Below are 22,520 nucleotides of genomic sequence, written 5' to 3'. Positions count from 1 at the left end.
CCTCTCAGCTCTCCACACACTTACTGCTGTTATTAAGTCATATGCTGGAACTTATTATTTTAACCATAGCTGCTTCATATGCTGGAACTTATGTTAACCATAGCTGCTTCAGAAGAGAGCGTTGATAAGGGTAAACATTTAGGGATGTACCGAATTTTTAAGGTTCTGACGAATACCAAATCCGAAATCGAATCTTCGGTAATTGTGAGCAATATATTTTTTATTAAGGTTCTGCCTAATACTGAATCCACTGCTCAAGATTTGTCCGAATCCTAAACTGAATACTGAATACTGAAACCTACTCTGATCGCCGAAACCGAAACCCGTCAACAAGACCAAATTCCAAACTGAATCTTGGATTCGGTACATCCCTTGTAAATATATGATTGAGAACTACGGAATCGACATTATAGGCTACTGTACATGATGAGCACATATAAACTGGTCAGTGACGTCTTAGCAGTCGCACATGTCAGGGTGGTGCAATGCCAGCCAGCGCCACTATTGCATGGATTTGGGTTTGTTTTAGTGGACTTTTTAAAGGGACACTGTGTGAGATTTTTAGTTGTTTATTTCCAGAATTCATGCTTCCCATTCACTAATGTTACCTTTTTCATGAATACTTACCACCACCATCAAATTCTAAGTATTCATTATGACAGGAAAAATTGCACTTTTCATACATGAAAAGGGGGATCTTCTCCATGGGCCGCCATTTTGAATTTCCAGAATTAGCCATTTTTAGCTGCAAAAATGACTCTACTTGGACCATACTAGAAAATATTTGATTATTACTTAGAAATGTAAAGATCAAATTTGGCAATTGGCAGCCCAGTTTCAATGAGCAGCATAGTTGCAGTACCCTTTTTGACCATTTCCTGCACAGTGTCCCTTCAAGAAGCATATAATTCATTGCCGCACATTAACTACCAATTACTAGTTAAAGGGCAACTCCTGCCAATTTCAATGACCTGTTGTATTGCTCACGCTACCCTTGACTTGTCAGTACCCGGTGACGCCGCAGTTTTTGGCCCAGCCCTTTCCGAGATATGATCTATTCTAATGGGGGCAACTTTTGTTTACATTTTTTAAAAAATGATCATAGGCCTACTCCTGGCCTGTCTGCTGATGTTGCATAACCTTTTGGATGTGTTTGGGAATAGATAAAAAAAAAAAATTGAAATGTAAACAAAAGTTGCCCCCATTAAAATAGCTAATTTCTCGGAAAGGGCTGAGCCAAAAAATGCGGCGTCACCGGGTACTGACAAGTCAAGGGTAGCGTGAGCAGTACAACAGCAAATTGAAATTGGCAGGAGTTGCCCTTTAATGTAGTTAATTTATGGGCATTAAATGCTGTTGCACCACCTGACGACTGAGCCCATAGAAAACGTCTTTGACCCGTATGTCATATTACATGAGGAAATAGTAAAGCACAATTTTAATCAGCTACTGTATTGGACAAATGTATGACAATGTATGATTGAGAACCACTGAATGCAGCCATTATACTGTATATGATATGTTAAAACAAGCTGATGTGTATGTTATGTAGTATCAGTATAGTTATGCATACTGTTACTAATTGTGCAGTGCAATCTTACACCAAGTAAGAGGGTGAACAACACAACACATATCACATCATTAACACACAATATACTGTATATGGCTACATGCATCCCATGACTGCCTTCTGTGCTGTATGATTATTGTTCAGTCTGGTTAAAATGTCTCTTAAGTATCGTCACATGAAGCACTTTTGAAGCACCTAACCAACAGCTCCCACTGCCAAAGCATGGTGTCTCTCCATGAAGGTCTTTAATGCCAAAGCATGGTGTTTCTCCATGTAGGTATTTAATGCCAAAGCATGGTGTCTCTCCATGAAGGTTTTTAATGCCAAAGCATGGTGTCTCTCCATGAAGGTCTTTAATGCCAAAGCATGGTGTCTCTCCATGTAGGTATTTAATGCCAAAGCATGGTGTCTCTCTCTGGAGGTAATTAATGCCAAAGCATGGTGTTTCCCCATGTAGGTATTTAATGCCAAAGCATGGTGTTTCTCTATAGGTATTTAATGCCAAAGCATGGTGTCTCTCCATGAAGGTATTTAATGCCAAAGCATGGTGTCTCTCCATGTAGATATTTAATGCCAAAGCATGGTGTCTCTCTATGTAGATATTTAATGCCAAAGCATGGTGTCTCTCCATGTAGGTATTTAATGCCAAAGCATGGTGTCTCTCCATGTAGGTATTTAATGCCAAAGCATGGTGTCTCTCCATGTAGATATTTAATGCCAAAGCATGGTGTCTCTCCATGTAGGTATTTAATGCCAAAGCATGGTGTCTCTCCATGTAGGTATTTAATGCCAAAGCATGGTGTCTCTCCATGTAGGTATTTAATGCCAAAGCATGGTGTTTCTCTCTGGAGGTAATGCTACTCAACTCATATTACTGACAATTTTGCTGTATTGCATTCAGGGCTCTAAATTAACACCCGTAAGCCAGCAAAATGCTGATGAAACTTCAGTTTAGCCAGTAAAATAGACAAACTCACTTGCCACTCTGACCCGTTGGTGAGTGAGTTTGGCTTGTAAGATTAGCATCTACTGTACTGGCCATTTTGGATGCTGATGGAAAAAGTTAATTTAGAGCCCTGATTGTGTTTATCTTGGAATATTATTTCATTTATGGACCAATATTGGGAAACATATCAGTATTTTGTGTATATTTTAGTCACTTTGTACATTATTTTTATTTACGGGGCAATATAATGCTGATATTATACCAGCATTCAGCTCTGACCTTAGTTGTTGCTGATTTTGTTCAGATGTTTTTGATAACTGCCACTTGCTATTCTTGAAATATAGAAAGATTTTAAAAATAACAATTGAGCAAGGCAGTTAAAGAAAATCCATCATGACTTGGTCAATGAATGCTATTAATTACTATGACGACTATATTGTGTTATGCATTAAAGTATTGCTATACCACATGATTATGATTTCTTTTATTTATTTATTTTAAAAAAGAGGTCAATGAACTGTGGCATTTATTGTTTTGGTATTCTTTATTAAAATACTGCTGTACACACAAATATTGCAAACTGTGAGACGATGGAGGGGCAGGGGCCCCCAGTGTGGCCGGGGAGGAGGGAGGAGGGAGGAGTCAGAGTAGGTGTGTGTGTCCTTTGGGAGGAGGGTGGGAGTCCGTGTGTGTGCGTGTGTGTGTGTGTGTGTGTGTGGTGTGTGCGCGTGTCAGTGCAGGTGTGTCCCTGGGTGGCACCAACACAACTGGAGTGTGTGCGAGTCCGGGGGTGACCAACATGATCTGACTATCCGCTGTGTATGGGTCTAAGGTGTGGAGTGCTGGTGTGAGTGTGAGTGTGTGTGTGTGTGTGTGTACGCACGTGTGACAATAAGTGGGTTTGTCTGCGTGTGTGTGTGTTGGGGAGTGAGTGAGAGGGAGTCTGTATTTCGTGTGCGTGTGTGTGTGTGTGTGTGAGGGAGTATTTCTGTATTTCTTGGCACCACATTCACCAAGATCTGATCAGATTCACTATAAACAAGGGAAAAAAAACACAGGAGAAAAATGATACATAATTCTTGAAACGTAAAATGAACAAATGAAGACCATACAGTTCGGCCCAAAGGAGGAGATTATCCCCCCCCTCCCCCCTGTCCAGTGTGGCTGTCTGTCTGTCTGTTTGTGATTCAAATCCCGCCAACATCCACCCTAACCCCACCCCCACTGTAGCTTGACCCCACCCACTAGGGACAGCAGCCAATGACAAGTCAGACACATTCAGTCACTGGCACGCCCCCGGGGCGGGCAACTCCTGAGAGAGAGAGAGAATTCCGGAACTAGCTCAGTGTTCCAAAGTTCCAGTGGGTCAACACAGACATGCATGTACAGTATCCATAACGACCATCACCACATTCATGATGCCGCAAAAACAGATCAAAACCGAGCAAATTGATACAGCACACATGAATACTGAAAAATATAATGCATTCAGTTTAGAGACTAGTCTGTGTATACACATTTCTAACCAGAGAGCATTTCAATATTTCAGTGCACATGTGCGCTGCAGCAATCTGCTCGGTCTTGATTGAGTCTGTGTCATCAGGACGGCTGTGATTAAATACACATATGCACTGTGAGTCTATGGGGCCGGGACACACTTGGCAACCCTCCCCATATATGCACTGTGAGTCTATGGGGCTGGGACCCACTTGGCAACCCTCCCCACATATGCACTGTGAGTCTATGGGGCTGGGACCCACTTGGCAACCCTCCCCACATATGCACTGTGAGTCTATGGGACCCACCTGGCAACCCTCCCCACATATGCACTGTGAGTCTATGGGACCCACTTGGCAACCCTCCCCACATATGCACTGTGAGTCTATGGGGCCGGGACCCACTTGGCAACCCTCCTCATACTGTATATGCAGGTCTATGGACCAACCAGGCAACCCTCCTCATACTGTATATGCAGGTCTATGGACCAACCTGGCAACCCTCCCCATATATGCAGGTCTATGGGGCCGGGACACACCTGGAGACATATGCAGGTCTATGGCCGCGTTCGTAATGGTGCAGTGCTGCTTTTGCTGTGCAGCGTGCATAAACACTTAAAAATGTCATGCATTCTGGTCAAATTCAAACCAGAATGAATTGAAATGGTGAAATGGTGTGATGGTGCATTGCTGGCTTTTGTGCACAGCGTGCATGTGCACTTTGCCACTTCACTGCATTCTGGAATTGGAATTTGACCGGAATGCATGAACATGGCAAAGTGCGCACATGCAAATGGCGCGGCACAGCAAAGGCACCGATGCACCATCAGGAACGCGGCCAATGGAGCCGGGACCCACTCTGTCACCCTCCCCCATCCCTTTCCTGCCCCCCCGCCCCCCCCACCAACCCTTTCCTGCACCCCCCCCTCCCCCCCCATCCCCTCGTCACCACAGACCACACCAAGGGAAGTAGCTGCAGCACCTGTTTGTCACATGATCTTAAAGAGGTCAACTTATTTTACTTATTTTTCTTTTGTTTTTGTCCTTTAAAAAAAAAAACAAAAAAAAACAGAAATGGGTGTTTGACAGTCCAAAAAAAATTCCAAAACGTCCTCGTCTCCCAATCCGCAGGGTTGGACGACTACCTCTCCACCACCTTTCATGAATTGGTCCACAGAATTTATAAACAAATACAAAAAAAAGAAGAAAGGACAGAGTGAGGAGAGTGTGTCGCCATAGTTACCCATCATGCCCCACAGCGGAGTAAAGGAGATCCAGCGACTAAACTCAAACCAAAAACAAACACGTTTCACTCCTTCAGGCTGAGAAGAAAACAAACCAGAGTGCTGTACGAGGATGCAGGGGAGAGGCAGGCAAAGAAATATAGAAATAAAGAGTGAAATAAATAGTGAAAGAACAGAAAGAAAGAAAGAAAGAGTGAAAGAAGAAGGCCTGGTGGGTTGAAGAACAATACAGAAAGCGTGCAGAAGATTTCTTCCTCTTTGAAAGCAGACATTCTTGACAAGGCCGTTCCGGTTCCTGCTATCAAAAGGTTCCAGTTCTTTGGTTCCACTCATGTTCAGGTCCCCAGAGCCAAACCGGACAGAAGGGGAGAGGAGAGGAGAGGAGAGGAGAGAAGTGGAGGAGAGGAGAGAAGTGGAGGAGAGAAGAGGAGAGGAGAGGAGAGGAGAGGAGAGGAGAGAAGTGGAGGGGAGGAGAGGAGAGGAGATGGGAGGAGAGGAGAGGAGAGGAGAAGAGAGGAGGGAAGAGGAGAAGAGAGGAGGGAAGAGAAGAGAAGAGAAGAGAAGAGAAGAGAAGAGGGGAGAGGAGAGGAGAGGAGAGGAGAGGAGAGGAGAGAAGAGGAGAGAAGTGGAGGAGAGGACAAGAGAAGAGAGGAGAGGACAAGAGAGGAGAGGAGAGGAGAGGAGAGGAGAGGAGAGAAGAGGAGAGAAGTGGAGGAGAGGACAGAAGAAGAGAGGAGAGGACAGAAGAAGAGAGGAGAGGAGAAGACGGGAGAGGAGAGGAGAGGAGAGGAGAGGAGAGGAGAGGAGAGGAGGAGAGAGGAGTGGAGAGGAGAGGAGAGGAGAGGAGAGGAGAGAAGAGGACAGGACAGGACCAACTAGCCCAATTACAACCCTCCCCCCTCACCCATTCTGCTCTGCTGTCAGACCCCCCCAACAAACACAACCCCTCCACTCCACTTCAATCTGCTCTTCTGCTGCCGGCTATATCACCTCTCATGATGTGACATCAAATGAAATCTATACAATTACAGCCTTGGAGTGGGGGAGGCAGAACCTTCGTCCTCATAGGTGAAAAAAAAGAAAGGACAGAAAACCCACCATTACCAAAAAAAAGACATTCATCCATCCATTCTTTCACTCATTCAGTGCCAGCATGACTTTACAACCGCCCCCACCCCCCCCCATACTCACCCCAATACTCCCCCCCATACTCTCCCCCAATACTACCCCCCCTTCTCCTCGCCCTCTCACCTGATGACCACTGGCTCCACCCCTTTTTACCCATAACCCCCCACCATTGGTCAGTCTGGCGGCTCGCCTCATTTCTTGTCAGAGTTCCAAAATGTCGACTAGTCGAATATCGGTCCACTTCCCACCGCCTCGATCGCCCAAACCAGACCTCCTAAATCATAAGCCACCAACCTAGTGGTTCGTCCCGTCTTTTAAGTGAAAACAAAGAGGCAACAAGTGGTGTGGCCCTCCCGGCCCATCCCCCCCCTCCCTCCCTGCGTGCCATTGGCCAGTGGTCTGTCCTGTCTGCTAGTTCCTCCAATCAGATGGCTGGATGGAGCAGAGGGGGCGGGGCTAAGGGTGAGGGATAGAAGACTCCAGCAGGAAGTGATGACATAAAAATAAAGCCTAATTTGTTTTGTTCTGTTTTGTTAAATTTTCTTTTTCTCACTGTTTCGAGTGTGAGGACTCAGTTTTTTGTGTTTTTTTTTTCCTTTTCAGTTTTTCCAAACCCTGTGGGGCAAAAACGCTCACACAAAAGCACACACACACGCTCTCTCACACGCGCTCTGTCTCTCTCACACACAGACACACACACACGTCGTACATTCATATGCAAGCTCGCAACACAGGCACTCTTTCACACACAATCAATTTTTTTTTAAAAAGAGAAAAAAAATCACAAAACTTAAAATTTCTTTTAGTGCATCCTCAAAAGAAGATCAAGAAAATCAACAAAAAGGTCTTCTGAAAGTAAAAGCGGGAGAAGTACTTTTTTTCTCATGTCGTCCATGTTGTTCCCCATGTCTAAAAAAATTCATCACAGCTTCCACTTTGTCCATAATGTTTTTTATGTTTGCTTGTCCGTGTCATAAATGTAGCTGCGAGGTTATGAAAACTAAAAAAATAAGCCTTTTAGGAAAAAAGGATGAGAGAAAAAAAGAAAAAAAAAAGAGAAAAGCCTTTTCCGAACAGAGCAGTGTATGTGACTGGCGAGTTCAGCAGCCTGCTTTTGTTTTGTCGTCCTCGAGATGGTGGCGAGATGATCTTCAAAGTTTCCAGGAGACTACACTAAGACTCTGTTGCAGGTGTAAACCAGGTTAAGCGAAGAGGTAAATCATCTAATAGAAGAGTCTGGAGTCCTCATTTTTCTTAAGAAACGTGAGGCTCTTCTACTAGATGATTTACTTCTTCCCTTCACTTCACCTAGTGTGCTCCTGAAGCAGCTCCGTAGTATAGTGTTCACCCCTCAGGCCAGGTCTGCGTCCTCAGCGTTTCGCCCTGTAGTGCAAAGTTGCTCCGTCTGCTGTTCCGGCCAGTAGTCCCATTCCGCTCCTGTAGGGGGGGCCCTAGAGCGAGCCGTTGGCGGCCGCCTGCAGCTCCTGGAAGGTGCTCTCGAAGCAGCGCTTCAGATCGGAGTAGGTCACCACCAGCACGCTCTTCTCGTCCCGAGACACCAGGCTGATCTTCTCTGGAACGCCCGCGTCCAGCTGACCAACACAAGAACAACACACTAGCCTGATTATCATCGACTTTCAAATCTCTTTGAAACTTGGTCTGACCAAGACCATAGCAATGAACGTTTCCCAAATGGAATGGTTGACCCGCCTCTGAAGGTTTGGTACTGATTGACTGGTGTCATACAAAGTGGGTGGAGTTCCCGTTTTTTTCGGGAGATCAGAAATTATATTTGCATTGCTCTTGGCCTGACTAGAAGCAACGCTGAAGGTGTTGCGTCACCAGGAGAGCGTGGCCTGGCTACCAACACACACACTCGTTTTAAGACTGCATTTCATATTGCCCAATCAAATGCTACGTTTTAATACTGCATTTCATATTGCCCAATCAAATGCTACGTTTTAATACTGCATTTCATATTGCTCAATCAAATACTACGTAGCACATTAGATCTGAGAGAACGCACAGTTTTTAAGGTTTCACAGACAAAATATTAGTATTCTGCTGCAGTGTAATTTTCGGGACATTGGGGTCTGACAAAACAGACAAAAGCAGCTTAAAATTCGGGAATGTCCCCAGTTTTTCGGGACTTCTGGTGTATGTGTATTTGAAAGCACTTTGAGTCAACTGTACAGTTGTAATATTGTGCTGTATAAATACATGTTATTTCTGTGATATTGTGCTGTATACATGATGTTGTTGTTTTAAATATGTGTTGTTGCTGTGATATTGTGCTATATAAACACATGCTGTTGCTGTTGTTGTTGTAGTTGACCTTGTTGAGGCAGGCCACGATGTGGCTCAGGTCGATCCATGGCGAGCCGGTCTCGGTGACCTGGTGGAACAGGTGATCCCGGAACAGCTTCAGCAGGTAGCGGTCGCCCGTCTCGGACCACGTGGGGTCCTTCTGGAACCTGACGGGCACAACGCAACACCACCGTTAGCTCACACACGCTTCTGGCATAATGCTCTGGTTCTTAAAAGAAGGGGAAAGCAAAGAAAGCTCCCGCACACTGTTCACATTTGCATGACTTTTATGATCAATTTCAGGAAAAAAATCTGTTATTTTGTGGTCTGCCGTCTCAGACCACGTGGGGTCCTTCTGGAACCTGACGGGCACAACGCAACACCACCGTTAGCTCGCACAGGCTTCTGGCATAATGCTCTGGTTCTTAAAGGTGCACTGTGTAATATTTCTAGTAGTTTATTCCAGAATTCATGCTGCCCATTCAGTAATGTTACCCTTTTTCATGAATACTTACAACCAGCATCAAATTCTAAGAATTCATTATGACTGGAAAGATTGCACTATTCATACATGAAAAGGGGGATCTTCTCCATGTCTGCCATTTTGAATATTCAGAAATAGACACTTTTAGCCATAAATCGTACTGTACTTTGGTCATACTAGTAAATAAAAAAACATCTTTGTAATGTTTTGCACTTACTCCGGTCTCTCGTTGATGGTTCCCAATTTGGCCAGTAGGCGGAAGAGGCGGCCATTTTGAACCTCCTACAGGACAAAGATGACACAACAAAAACATTACGCTTTAGAACAGAACAATAGAAGGCTGCTTTACAACAACAACATTATGAAGGCTGCTTTACAACAACAGCACAACTTTTTACTTTTTAACTTTTTACATTTTTCGATAGGACAGTGGAGGAGAGACAGGAAGCGAGTTGGGAGAAAGAGAGACGGGGAAGGGTCGGCAAAAGACGCGGGCCGGAATTAAGCCCGGGGCGCCGGCATAGCAGTCCAGTGCCATTAGAGACACGGCTGGGCAGCAGAACTTTTTCTTTTTAAAAGAAATGTGTGCATCTATTTTCAAAGTTCTCCCTTTTGTTGTGTTTATTATACTACTTAGTCACCAGCTGTGATTATAGCTGTTAAATCTAACTCTGCTTTGGCCAGATTGCGACAAAAGGCTTAGGCTAGCATCCCATCAAAATAGGCGGCCAATAATGAAAGTAGCAGTCACGGTTTTATTAATATTTTGCTGTCTGTCTGTGCCCATGTCTACAGTTAAATGTCTTATAATGCTGGAAAACACAAGACTGAACAGCATCACCATGTTCACCCTCTATAAAGCGTTGTGGCCTGCCCTACTAGGGGTGCCAACAGTCAACCTTGAAATAAGGAATCGTCCCGTCCTGTCACTATAAACCAAAGTATGGTTCCGTATTGAGCTGAAACGGGACACAATTTGGTTAAAATGCAGGAGATTGCATTGCATCTAAGAAATACACATTTTCCCAGACCCCCCACGACAATGATGCGTCCCGTATTTTTTCTACAGACAACCCTATAGTCTACTTAGTATGTTGTGTCGCTGTATGCAATGTCCAAACAAACCTACTGTGGTGAGAAACGGTGCCATAGCCTTTAGCCACAAGGTGAGAAACGGTGCCATGGCCTTAAACTATGAGGCCAAACGGTGCCATGGCCTTTAGCCACAAGGTGAGAAACGGTGCCATAGCCTTTAGCCACAAGGTGAGAAACGGTGCCATAGCCTTTAGCCACAAGGTGAGAAACGGTGCCGTAGCCTTTAGCTACTAGGCCAAACGCTGCCATAGCCTTTAGCTACAAGGTGAGAAACGGTGCCATGGCCTTAAACTATGAGGCCAAATGGAACCAAAACCTTTAGCTACGAGGCCAAATGGAACCATAACCTTTGACTACGAGGCCAAATGGTGCCATAGCCTTAAACTATGAGGCCAAATGGAACCAAAACCTTTAGCTACGAGGCCAAATGGAACCATAACCTTTGACTACGAGGCCAAATGGAACCAAAACCTTTAGCTACGAGGCCAAATGGAACCAAAACCTTTAGCTACGAGGCCAAATGGAACCAAAACCTTTAACTACGAGGCCAAATGGAACCAAAACCTTTAGCTACGAGGCCAAACGGTGCCATAACCTTTGACTACGAGGCCAATGGTGCCATAGCCTTTAGCTACGAGGCCAAATGGTGCCATAGCCTATAGCTACAAAGTGAGAAACGGTGCCATAGCCTTTAGCTACGAGGCCAAACGGAACCAAATGAAACCATATTTATTTATTTACATGGCGTGGCTGTTTGGCTTCTACAGCTGCGTTTTCAGCAGAGAGAGAGAGATGGGTGAGGAAACCGCTGGCGGGTAAAGTGTGTGTGTGTGTGTGTGTGTGTGTGTGTGTGTGTGTGTGTGTGTGTGTGTGTGTGTGTGTGTGTGTGTGTGTGTGTGTGTGTGTGTGTGTGTGTGTGTGTGTGTGTGTGTGTGTGTGTCCTGGTGGGTAAAGCTGCGTGCCACCAGACAGGGCACAACTCAACCAGACGATGAGGAGGAAATGCCGCACGCACACACACACACATGCACACATACACACACACCAATGTGGGAAAACACAACCACACATGCAGGCACACATGGCTGACTACTTAAAGACAAAGTGGAGAGTTGCATTAGAGTGTTCTTCCAAAGAATGCAGATGGAAAGTAATCGGGTAATAAATTAGGGCTAAAAACCACCAACCAGCTAAGATTGAATGCACAACCTCTAGAATTTCTAGGCTGGGGATTGTGGGAAATTCTTCCCAATCTTGTCAGACTAATCATCACATGGGTTTGGACTTTCAAGAGTTGCTGGGCAGCTTTAACATGGCGCTACTCTAGAGCTACTAAATAATAATAATTATACATACGTTTTTCAAAGTGCTTATCTCAACACTTAAAAATGCTTCAGGGCTGTAATAGTTAATGGTGAACACACTTATTATTATTACTCTGGATGGGGAAGTAGGTGGAGGACCGGGGTCATGGCCCTCAAAGACCTCACAGCAGAGGGTGTGTGAGTGTGTGTGTTGTCTCTGTGTGTGTGTGTGTGTGTGTGTGTTTTAGCATGTCAAATGACTTGACACATTGGGGCACAGAAGCAGAAGTGAGTGTGGGGCGGGGGTAAGTGTTGTGTGTGTGTGTGTGTGTGTGTGTGTGTGTGTGTGTGTGTGTGTGTGTGTGTGTGTGTGGCGGGGGGTAAGTGTTGTGTGTGTGCGTGTATGGGGCATGGTGTGTGTGTGTGTGTGTGTGTGTGTGTGTGTGGCGGGGGGTAAGTGTTGTGTGTGTGCGTGTATGGGGCATGGTGTGTGTGTGTGTGTGTGTGTGTGTGTGTGTGTGTGTGTGTGTGTGTGTGTGTGTGTATGTGTGTGTGTGCTCGCGTGTGTGTGTGTGTTGGTGTGTTTCGCATGTATGTAGAGTAGAGTAGAGTAGAGTAGAGTACTTTTATTAATCCCGAAGGAAATTAAGGTGTCTGTCAGATTACATAAATACACAAATACAAAACATACACAAGACATTATACACATAATTGAACATTACAGGAAAAATATATCTTGAGTACTACCGCCACACATTATCTCACATACACACATGTTCTCTCTCTCACACACACACACTCACACACACATTGTCCCACCCACACACACACACACACACACACACACACACACATCCCTGCACAGACACAAGGTCCTGGTAGGGTGTCATGTTGCATACATTCACACTCACAGAAAAACAAAATAACCATGTTAAGTACACATACAAGAGCCAAAGAAGTTCTAATTATTGTCCATGCAAAAGCTGAGTAGTTCACAGCAGCTATTCCAGGGGGTGAGGTAGCTGAGGTGGGGTGTAGTGGGTTATTGTCCTGTATTGGGCAACCCTTAAAGTGTCCAAGGTAGTGCAGGCGCTTGCTCCGGGGGGTGGGGGGTAGGGGGTGGGATGAAGTGTAACTGTTCAGTAGAGAAAAGAATCGGGAAGGGGGGGGGTGTAGTGGCTGCAGGTTGATTGTTCCAGTGTGGGGGGGGTAGTTTATGCAGTCCAGTCACCAATGACAATCTCTTTAACTGTCTCTTTCTGTGTGGTGTTGAAGAGCTGGATGGCCCTGGGCACAAAAGACTTTCCGTAGTCTGTCTGTCCGGCAGGGGAAGGCCCGGAGTCTGTAGCTGAACAGGCTCCTCTGGTTGGCCAGAAACGGGTGCAGGGGGTGTCTGTCATTTTCAAGTATTGAGTCCAATCTGCTAAGTGTCCTTTTTTCGGCTGTGGTTGTGAGATCCTCCAGTTCCATACCCACCACAGACCTAGCTTTCCTCACCAGCCTGTCAAGGCGTCCAGCGTCCCTCTTCCTAACGCTACCTCCCCAACAGCAATAGCGTAGGTGAGGACACTTGCCATGACAGACTGATAGAACATCAGCAGGAGCCTGTTGCAGACATTGAAGGATCTAAGCTTTTCCGTAGGAATGTAGAGCATGCTCTGCCCTTTCTTGTAAAGAGCATTTGAATTGGCAGCCCAGTCCAGTTTGTTGTCCAGATGTACTCCTAGGTACTTGTAGGTGTTGACTGTCTCCACTGTCTCTCCCTCGATAGAGACAGGCAACAGTGGTGGGGTGGTCCTCCTGAAGTCAACCACCATCTCCTTTGTTTTGGTGGCATTCAGCTGCAGCTGATTGTCCCGGCACCAACTGACAAAGTTCTCCACCAGTTCCCTGTACTCTCCTTCCTGTCCATCCTTGATGCACGCCACAATGGCAGTGTCATCAGAGAACTTCTGCATGTGACAGGTCTCTGTGTTGTAGCTGAAGTCAGAGGTGTACAGGGTGAAAAACACGGGGAGAGCACCGTTCCTTGCGGCGCACCCGTGTTACTGACAACAGTCTGGGATGTATGGTCACCAAGCCTGACGAACTGGGGCCTCCCAGTGAGGTAGTCAGTTATCCATGTCACCAGTCCTGTTCCCACTCCCATTCGCAGCAGTTTGTCCTTCAGCATGAGTGGCTGGATGGTGTTGAAGGCACTAGAGAAATCAAAGAACATGATTCTCTCACAGCCCTGTCTCTCTTGTCCAGGTGAGAATGCACCCTGTGTAGCAGATACAGGATAGCATCCTCGACTCCCACTTTCTCCTGATAGGCAAACTGCAGGGGATCTAGAGCATGTTGGACCTGGGGCTTCAGTAGGTTGATCAGCAGCACACGTTCAAAAGTCTTCATTATGTGAGAGGTGAGGGCAACTGGTCTGAAATCGTTCAGTTCTTTGGGGTGTGGCTTTTTGGGGAACTGGGATGAGACAGGATGTCTTCCACTGTGTAGGGACTTTCCCATCCTGTAGGCTTCTGTTGAAGATGGACTGAAGTGGCAGAGCAAGCTCCTCAGCACAGGTTTTAAGTAGTTTGGCACAAACACCATCAGGGCCAGGAGCCTTTACTTTGAGCCTCTTGAGTGTGCTTCTGACCTGTTGAGCTGTGACACTGAGGAGTTGCTGAGTTTGCAGGGGGTGGGGGTATGTGTATTGAATGTGTCCTGTCTTCCCCAGGTGATCCTGTGCTTGTGGGGGCTGGCTCAGAGGAGAGATTTGTGTAAGGGTAGACTGGTGAAAGTTCTTCCTGCTGATGGTTAATCCGGGGGGGAGGCGAGTGTGTTGAAAGGTTAACAGGAGGTGGGGTCGGTGTTGATGAGCATTCAGAGGTAGTCCGGGGGGGAGGAGAGCCCATGGCAGGTTGAAGGTGCAATGGAGGAGGGGGTGCTGTGCTGGGAGTGAAGTTGTCCGTGGTAGGTGTGTAGGGTGACCTGGAGGTGTTAATGTCTATCCCATTGCTAGCAGCATTCACAATGGGAGGGCAATTAAAGCGATTGTAGAAGCTATTGAGATCGTCTGCCCTGCTACAATCGCCGTCTGCTCCACGACTCTTGGCTTCACACCCTGTCATTGTCTTGATGCCCCGCCACAGTTCTTTAGGGTTGTTGTCCATCTTCATCTCAATCTTCCTTCCATATGCATTCTTGGCCTCTTTCAGTCTTTTCTTGAGCTCCTTCTGGACACCCTTGAGCTCCACTGTGTTGCCATCTTTAAAGGCCATTTTCTTTCTGTCCAACAGCTCTTTCACATCACGGGTCACCCATGGTTTATGGTTAGGGTAGCAGCGCACAGTCTTGGTGGGCACTGCAACATCCCTGCAGAAGTTGATGTAGTCTCTTTTGCATTCTGTGATCTCTTCCAGGTATGAGGCATGATGTGTATGTGGGGTGCTAGAGTGTGTGTGTGTGTGTGTGTGTGTGTGTGTGTGTGTGTGTGTGTGTGTGTGTGTGTGTGTGTGTGTGTGTGTGTGTGTGTGTGTGTGCAGCAGCCAGCGTGTGTGTGTGTGTGTGTGTGTGTGTGTGTGTGTGTGTGTGTGTGTGTGTGTGTGTGTGTGTGTGTGTGTGTGTGTGTGTGTGTGTGTGTCCTGGTGGGTAAAGCTGCGTGCCACCAGACATGGCACAACTCAACCAGACGATGAGGAGGCAGGGTTTCTGCACATTTTGGATCACCAAATATAAGACTTTTTAAGACAAATATAAGACCTCTGATGATAAAATATAAGACCACCGCTCGGGGTGAGGCATTGCTATATTGCTAATGTTATTAGTTTACATTGCTATAATGAAATGTAGGCCTAGTACATAATTACATATAATAAACAATATTATATACTGTGCTTTTATAGTGTAGCCTAGGGTAAACACAGTGTCAGCAGTAGCAAGGTGTAACTGATCTGTAGGCCTAGACACCATGCATGCACATGGTCAGTTAATTGACAACTGGCATTTAATTGAGGGTCCCACGCATGCTTTGACGGCCTATGAAAAAATCAGATGAATGTTCATCAAATGCCTTTAAATGTACACATTGAAAATGGCTCAACAACTCATCATTTCTGATGGATAAGTAGTTGAATGCATTTTGCTATTAGGAGAGAGGACACCTGATGTCAAAAGGGTTAAATGTACGACTACTCTGAGTGACTGCCGTTTCTCCTCCTCCAGCTCGCTTTATCAGAGACGGGTAGCAGAAGCAAGCGTTCTACTTTGAGCTTAGCCTGTCTGTAGTTTGTTGTTCTCTAGATGGGAGCAATAAACAGCGCACAACTTGGAAAGCGATTTCCAGCAATGTCCATAACAAGCATTTAGCGCGTTTACCGTTACCCATCTGGTTACCGACTTGGACATTACGAACCTCGCCAGATCATGCGTACATATTCTGTTACTCATCCGATTTCGTATATCCTCGCGCTCACTTCCTCGTGCTGTCATCATGTTAACGAAATCATTTTGCATTTGACAGAGGCATCAAATAGCCTGTCACGTATCTAGAGGCGATTTTGAAAATGTAGGCTATTGTATGAAGGAACAATTATTTTCGAATACGGTCATAATGGACTTCATGAAATGAACCCTTTACAGTTCGTCGCTCTAGGATTATAAGGTTCTATCTGACATTTTGGTCGAAATTGAGTTATTGCCATAGACATATTATAGTAACACTGCTTTACATCCTAGAATATGTTTTGAAACGTTTTATGCATTTTTCACCGTTTAATCCTCAGAACCATAAGGTTCTATCTGCAAAACCGCACTTCAACTTAGAATTATAGGGTTCTATCTGACGCAATTGAACGTAGCAGCTTTGCAAAGCGGCTAATCAGCAGCTTTTTCGTTTGTTATGATACCAACGCATGTCTCCAGTCTCAGTGCTACCATTGCCTCGCAAAATCTTGCAAATATGAGCTTCTGTTTGCCATTCAAAGCAAGGATGGCGACTCCAATGCACCCCGCTTATTTAATCAGCACCAAGTTGGACAGATCTTGCAACTTAAGGGCCGTACAGACACGTCGCTGCTAGTTACTCGCTCAGCGGATGAAGTCAATAGAATGTCTATAACGTCCGTCCGAAACAAAATGTAGGTCTACGCTGTTTAACCATAGACGGTTTAATCGTGTGCTGTGCACAACCATGCATATGAGCCTTTGATGGTACACTGTATTGGATGTATTTTCCTCAACACTTTTAAACCAAAGTGTGATGGCGTGCAGAAGTTGGGTGGTCAGAACACCACAGGGGTAACGTCACCTGTCAATAATCTGTATTCTGCATTCCAATTGGTTACTCGCTTAACTCGCATCGCTCGAAGATAAAATAAGCAGAGAGGATTTATAGTACACTTTTACTGCAGTAAATGCAATATGTTAGACACATAACTCCATACTATACAAAAACATTGACTGTAATGCACATTTGAATTGTATTGCAGTGCTGACAGATCTGTACCTGGTATATATTTTACAGTACATTACATAACATTAGGCCCTCATCCAAAGGGACTTACAGTACAGGGTATTTGTACAGGGTATTGGCTATAGTCCCTGGAGAAGTAAGGGGTTAGGTTTCTTGCTCAAGGACATCTCAGCCAGGGAGTGAGATGGTGGGATTTGAACCTGTAACAATTAGTCTCCTTAACCACTTGGCCAGGGGTGGAGAAACTTTTGCATCTGTACTATGAACACAAATCAGGATTTCCCCCTGCACTTTAGGCCTATATTGAAGGCGGCCACCTTCACAACAGACCCCACCTTCACTAGGTCCCCTGAAAATGCAACTTAATTGTATTGCAAATGTAATTCCTAAGAATACTTTACAAAATATGTCATATTTCATGTGAAGCTGCATAACATTAAAAGTATATCGGGCCCGGATAAGATGATTACGGCCCTTGGGACATAGGTTCTCCACCACACTGGGCCATGGGCCATTCTGATATTGTGTTAAAATTTGACTTTTCCCCCCCTCATTTCTTGGGGGACAAGCCCCTGAACCCCTAATAACCAAGGGTTTCTAATATCTAGGTTAAACTCTATCTAACTACGGGTATTGTATAAATACATACAATATATACATATAGGCTATATATAGGCCTTCAGTGGCCTGAAATCTCCAAATGCCAATTCATATTCTTTAAATAGTGTTGTTACAACCATTGTATAAGTAATCTATGAGTTTTGTTCCGAAATCATTGTTAATTTCTATGTTTTGGTAGATAGAACCCTATAATTCTAAAAACATTTTGCGGTAAGGTTCTATCTGCATTCTACCTGTTTAAAAAACACCACTTTCCAAAGTTCAATGATTTAAATATTTCAGATTTAGAGTTCATTTAAGGTGTCTTTAACTCTAGTGTATCAAATTAACATGTTCCATATGCCAATTATGATCTACAGACTGCCCCAATTATACAGTGTGAAATAGCATCTTACAGCAATACATACAGTGGCCTGCAATCTCCAAATACCACTTAATTTTCTTTAAACAGTGTTGTTACAATTATTTTATTAGTAATCTATGAGTTTTGTTCAGAAATTATTGTTAATTCTGATGTTTTGGTAGATAGAACCTTATAATCCTAAAAACATTTTGCGATTTCAGTGCAATAAGGTTCTATCTACATTTTACCTGTTTTAAAAAACACCACTTCCAAATGTTCAATGATTTTAATATTTTAGATTTACAGTTCATTGAAGGTGTCTTTGAGTCTAGTGTATCAAACAAACCTATTCCATATGCCACTTCTGATCTACAGAGTGCAAAATCTTTAAACCTCAATATCTCAGAACTGGTCAAAAGTCAGATAGAACCCTATAATCCTAAGGCGACGATTTAGCAAACGCGTTTACCCAAACGTGAGGGCATGGCTAACATGTAAAGGAACAGCTTACAGTAGACATTTAAAAATGACCCGCAACAACTAAATGATTATGCGTCCTCCCGACACAGTTTACAACAAGCTTCATATTCCGACGTTGCTTTGGATAGCTAACTGTTATTTCTTTTCCTCAAGCCACATTACACTGAACTTGCATCTATCTACCCATCTCGATTCACGTTCATATTTTTTCGACCACTTTTTCGACTGTTTCTACTAAGTAGCCTAGGCTAGACGCTGCGCCCACAGGTCTGCGACTGCCCCCCGCTGTGAGGCCAGCGGGCTGCGCTGCGCCACAAACACAGATCAGTTACATCTACTTTTCCGCATAAGGGACGTATGCTGGTTAAACAATGTTTATAGCGTGAAAAAAAATAGACTTGTTTTCTACACTCAATCTACCTAGATGAAATATAAGACCTCGTAAATATATTACCACACTTCCACAAATGGCGAAATATAAGGCTTTATAAGACCTCCGGAGATCCGCGGAGACCCTGGGAGGAAATGTCGCACGCACGCACACACGCACACACACACACACGCACACATGCACACATACACACACACCAATGTGGGAAAACACAACCACACATGCAGGCACACATGGCTGACTACTTAAAGACAAAGTGGCGAGTTGTAACAGGGTGTTCTTCCAAAGCAAATGTTCCTAACATGCAGGCACATCCAGAAAGTAATCGGGTAATAAATTAGGGCTAAAAACCACCAACCAGCTAAGATTGAATGCACAACCTCTAGAATTTCTAGGCTGGGGATTGTGGGAAGTTCTTCCCAATCTTGTCAGACTAATCATCACATGGGTTTGGACTTTCAAGAGTTGCTGGGCAGCTTTAACATGGCGCTACTCTAGAGCTAACAAATAATAATAATAATCAGTGGTCGAGTTGTAAAAATCAAAGCAAGGGGGATGGTCAGCGATTGATTATGATTATTGGGGGTTCGGGGGAGAGAAAAATATGAAAGTACAGATGTTAAAAGTACAATTTTAACACAATATGTCAAGAAGGGACGCCTGTTCTAGATGGGGATGATTTTTGACCGTTTTCATTGAGGGGGATGATTTTAGACCATTCTCATTGTTGGGGGGATAGCATCCCCCCTCATCCCCCTACAACTCGAGCCCTGATATTAATCATACATACGTTTTTCAAAGCGCTTCTCTTAACACTTAAAAATGCTTCAGGGCTGTAATAGTTAATGGTGAACACACTTATTATTATTCTGGATGGGGAAGTAGGTGGAGGGCCGAGGTCATGACCCTCAAAGACCTCACAGCAGAGGGGTGTGTGTGTGTGTGTGTGTGTGTGTGTGTGTGTGTGTGCGTGCGCGTGCGCGTGTATGTGTGTGTGCACCGGAAGACGGTGGGCGAGAGTTCAGCACATTTAAAGACTCGTCTCGTCTTCACACACTTCACGCCCTCAGGCATGTCGGATCGGGTGTGAATTCACACAAATCACTTCCTTCCGCTGGCCTGGTCGCGATGAGGGCTGATAGATTAGTCGTCATTAAAGTCCGCAACAACCAGGATTTTTTTGGCTTCCACTTATTTTTTATTTTTACGTGATGTTTCGGGTAGAAACCTTTTTATCAGGCTATTTATTGGTCCTGCTCCCTGGGCAGACGTTTGGATGTGCAAGCTTTTACCCCTACAACTTAAGATTAGTCGTCATTAACTCCACACAGTGGGGTGCTAATGGGAGGGCCCTCGTCTACTACTGCGCAGCCGACTCGGGTTCGATTCAGCCGACTCGGGTTCGATTCAGCCGACTCGGGTTCGATTCAGCCGACTCGGGTTCGATTCAGCCGACTCGGGTTCGATTCAGCCGACTCGGGTTCGATTCAGCCGACTCGGGTTCGATTCAGCCGACTCGGGTTCGATTCAGCCGACTCGGGTTCGATTCAGCCGACTCGGGTTCGATTCAGCCGACTCGGGTTCGATTCAGCCGACTCGGGTTCGATTCAGCCGACTCGGGTTCGATTCAGCCGACTCGGGTTCGATTCAGCCGACTCGGGTTCGATTCAGCCGACTCGGGTTCGATTCAGCCGACTCGGGTTCGATTCAGCCGACTCGGGTTCGATTCAGCCGACTCGGGTTCGATTCAGCCGACTCGGGTTCGATTCAGCCGACTCGGGTTCGATTCAGCCGACTCGGGTTCGATTCAGCCGACTCGGGTTCGATTCAGCCGACTCGGGTTCGATTCAGCCGACTCGGGTTCGATTCAGCCGACTCGGGTTCGATTCAGCCGACTCGGGTTCGATTCAGCCGACTCGGGTTCGATTCAGCCGACTCGGGTTCGATTCAGCCGACTCGGGTTCGATTCAGCCGACTCGGGTTCGATTCAGCCGACTCGGGTTCGATTCAGCCGACTCGGGTTCGATTCAGCCGACTCGGGTTCGATTCAGCCGACTCGGGTTCGATTCAGCCGACTCGGGTTCGATTCAGCCGACTCGGGTTCGATTCAGCCGACTCGGGTTCGATTCAGCCGACTCGGGTTCGATTCAGCCGACTCGGGTTCGATTCAGCCGACTCGGGTTCGATTCAGCCGACTCGGGTTCGATTCAGCCGACTCGGGTTCGATTCAGCCGACTCGGGTTCGATTCAGGCCCGGGCCCTTCCTCCTGACCTGTCCCCGTCTCTCTCTCTCTCAAATTGCTTCCTGTCATCACCTTCACTGTCCTGTCGTATAAAACTACAAATAAACCCTCCCAACAAAAAAAACTTTACATAGTGGGGCAGGGATGAAGGCCAAAGTCTGAAGCAGAAGTGCATGTTGGGGGGATGTGCATATGGTGTGTGTGTGTGTGTGTGTGTGTGGTATATTTGTGTGTGTGTGTGTGTGTGGTATATTTGCGTGTGTGTGTGTGTGCATTTACGGGAGCATGTGTATGTAAATGAGCAGAGTGGTGATGATGGTAAATGGTGTCGACTACTTTCCTCAAGACTTCATCCAGACCAGCTGTTCCGTTAACACCATGACATCTTACATTCATCCAGACCAGCTGTTTCGTTAACACGCTCACATCTTACACTCCAAATTTGACAATCGGCCGTCTGCCATCTTTACCACTTGCTACCCGGAGACAGTCATTCAGGCGCCACTTGCAATTCTCGCAATTACCGCAGTTCCCTCCACAAGGCCCTGTGCGAGGCCGGCGGGAACACATTCACTTGATCACTCATTCAGAGTCAGATTATATGGATGTTTTTCTGTCAGACGGATTCACCTTTTATGGTTAATGATATCGCACAATACAGTACAATACAGTACGATACAGCACGATACAGTATTAGAATGACATTGTTTAGACACGTACACCGCACACAACTCTATAAAACAGGGTTCGTCGGTCAGTGTGCCGGAACCGGCTTTGTTTGGTGGAGCGCGTTTGCACGCAACACAGTAGGTGTGGTGACCTGGTTTCTGTCCTTGTCAGAAGGCAGAGTACAATAGTATAGTCTACTGCAGCGGTTCTTAACAGAGTACAGTAGTATTGTCTACAGAGTACAGTAGTATTGTCTACTGCGGTTCTTAAGAGAGTACAGTAGTATTGTCTACCGCGGTGGAATAGTTCTTAGCTGGAATAGTCTTAGTACCCACAGTTTTCCATGCTCATTACACTGTGACCCAATAATGTGTAGCGTCGCCAGAAACTTCAAATAATAATAATAAAATATATCCCTGCATTTGATGACATGCATCAGCATGCAACATGTCCATCAATTAGAAACCAGGTTTCACTCTCTCTTTGCTGACATGCAACATGTCCAATTAACTACTGTAGTTTAAATGAGTATTAACCAGGTTTCACTCTCTCTTTGACATCACTGTCTTTTCTTCAACACCGCATCTTGTTTCGGTTTTGAGTCAGACAATGAAAGGGTGAATGAATGAATGAATGAATGAATGAATGAATGAATACATTTTTACACCACAGCTCTCCGCCACACAGAGGACCCCTCCGCATCGCGACCCACCAGTTGAGAAACACTGCTCTACTGAAAGGGAGAGT

At 45.4% G+C, this 22,520-nt stretch overlaps 1 protein-coding gene across 3 annotated transcripts in view; it reads right to left on the bottom strand.

The window, feature by feature from the left end:
* Positions 1 to 7,170: 7,170 nt before the first annotated feature.
* Positions 7,171 to 22,520, bottom strand: part of pan3 (poly(A) specific ribonuclease subunit PAN3) — a 46,295-nt gene continuing 30,945 nt past the window's right edge. For 2 of the 3 annotated variants that reach the window (XM_063206369.1, XM_063206367.1), the window contains exons 16-18: positions 9,393 to 9,457; positions 8,720 to 8,858; positions 7,171 to 7,976 (exon numbers count right to left, since the gene is read on the bottom strand). In XM_063206369.1, the coding sequence (XP_063062439.1) occupies positions 7,836 to 7,976; positions 8,720 to 8,858; positions 9,393 to 9,457 (345 nt within the window). In that variant the 3' untranslated portion in view covers positions 7,171 to 7,835. The other variant, XM_063206368.1, reaches the window with a different exon arrangement.

This window comes from Engraulis encrasicolus, chromosome 9 (genome assembly GCF_034702125.1).
Source record: "Engraulis encrasicolus isolate BLACKSEA-1 chromosome 9, IST_EnEncr_1.0, whole genome shotgun sequence".
Taxonomy (NCBI): domain Eukaryota; kingdom Metazoa; phylum Chordata; class Actinopteri; order Clupeiformes; family Engraulidae; genus Engraulis; species Engraulis encrasicolus.
The sequence above is the reverse complement of the archived record's forward strand: the minus strand, read 5'-3'. Positions and strand labels throughout refer to the sequence as shown.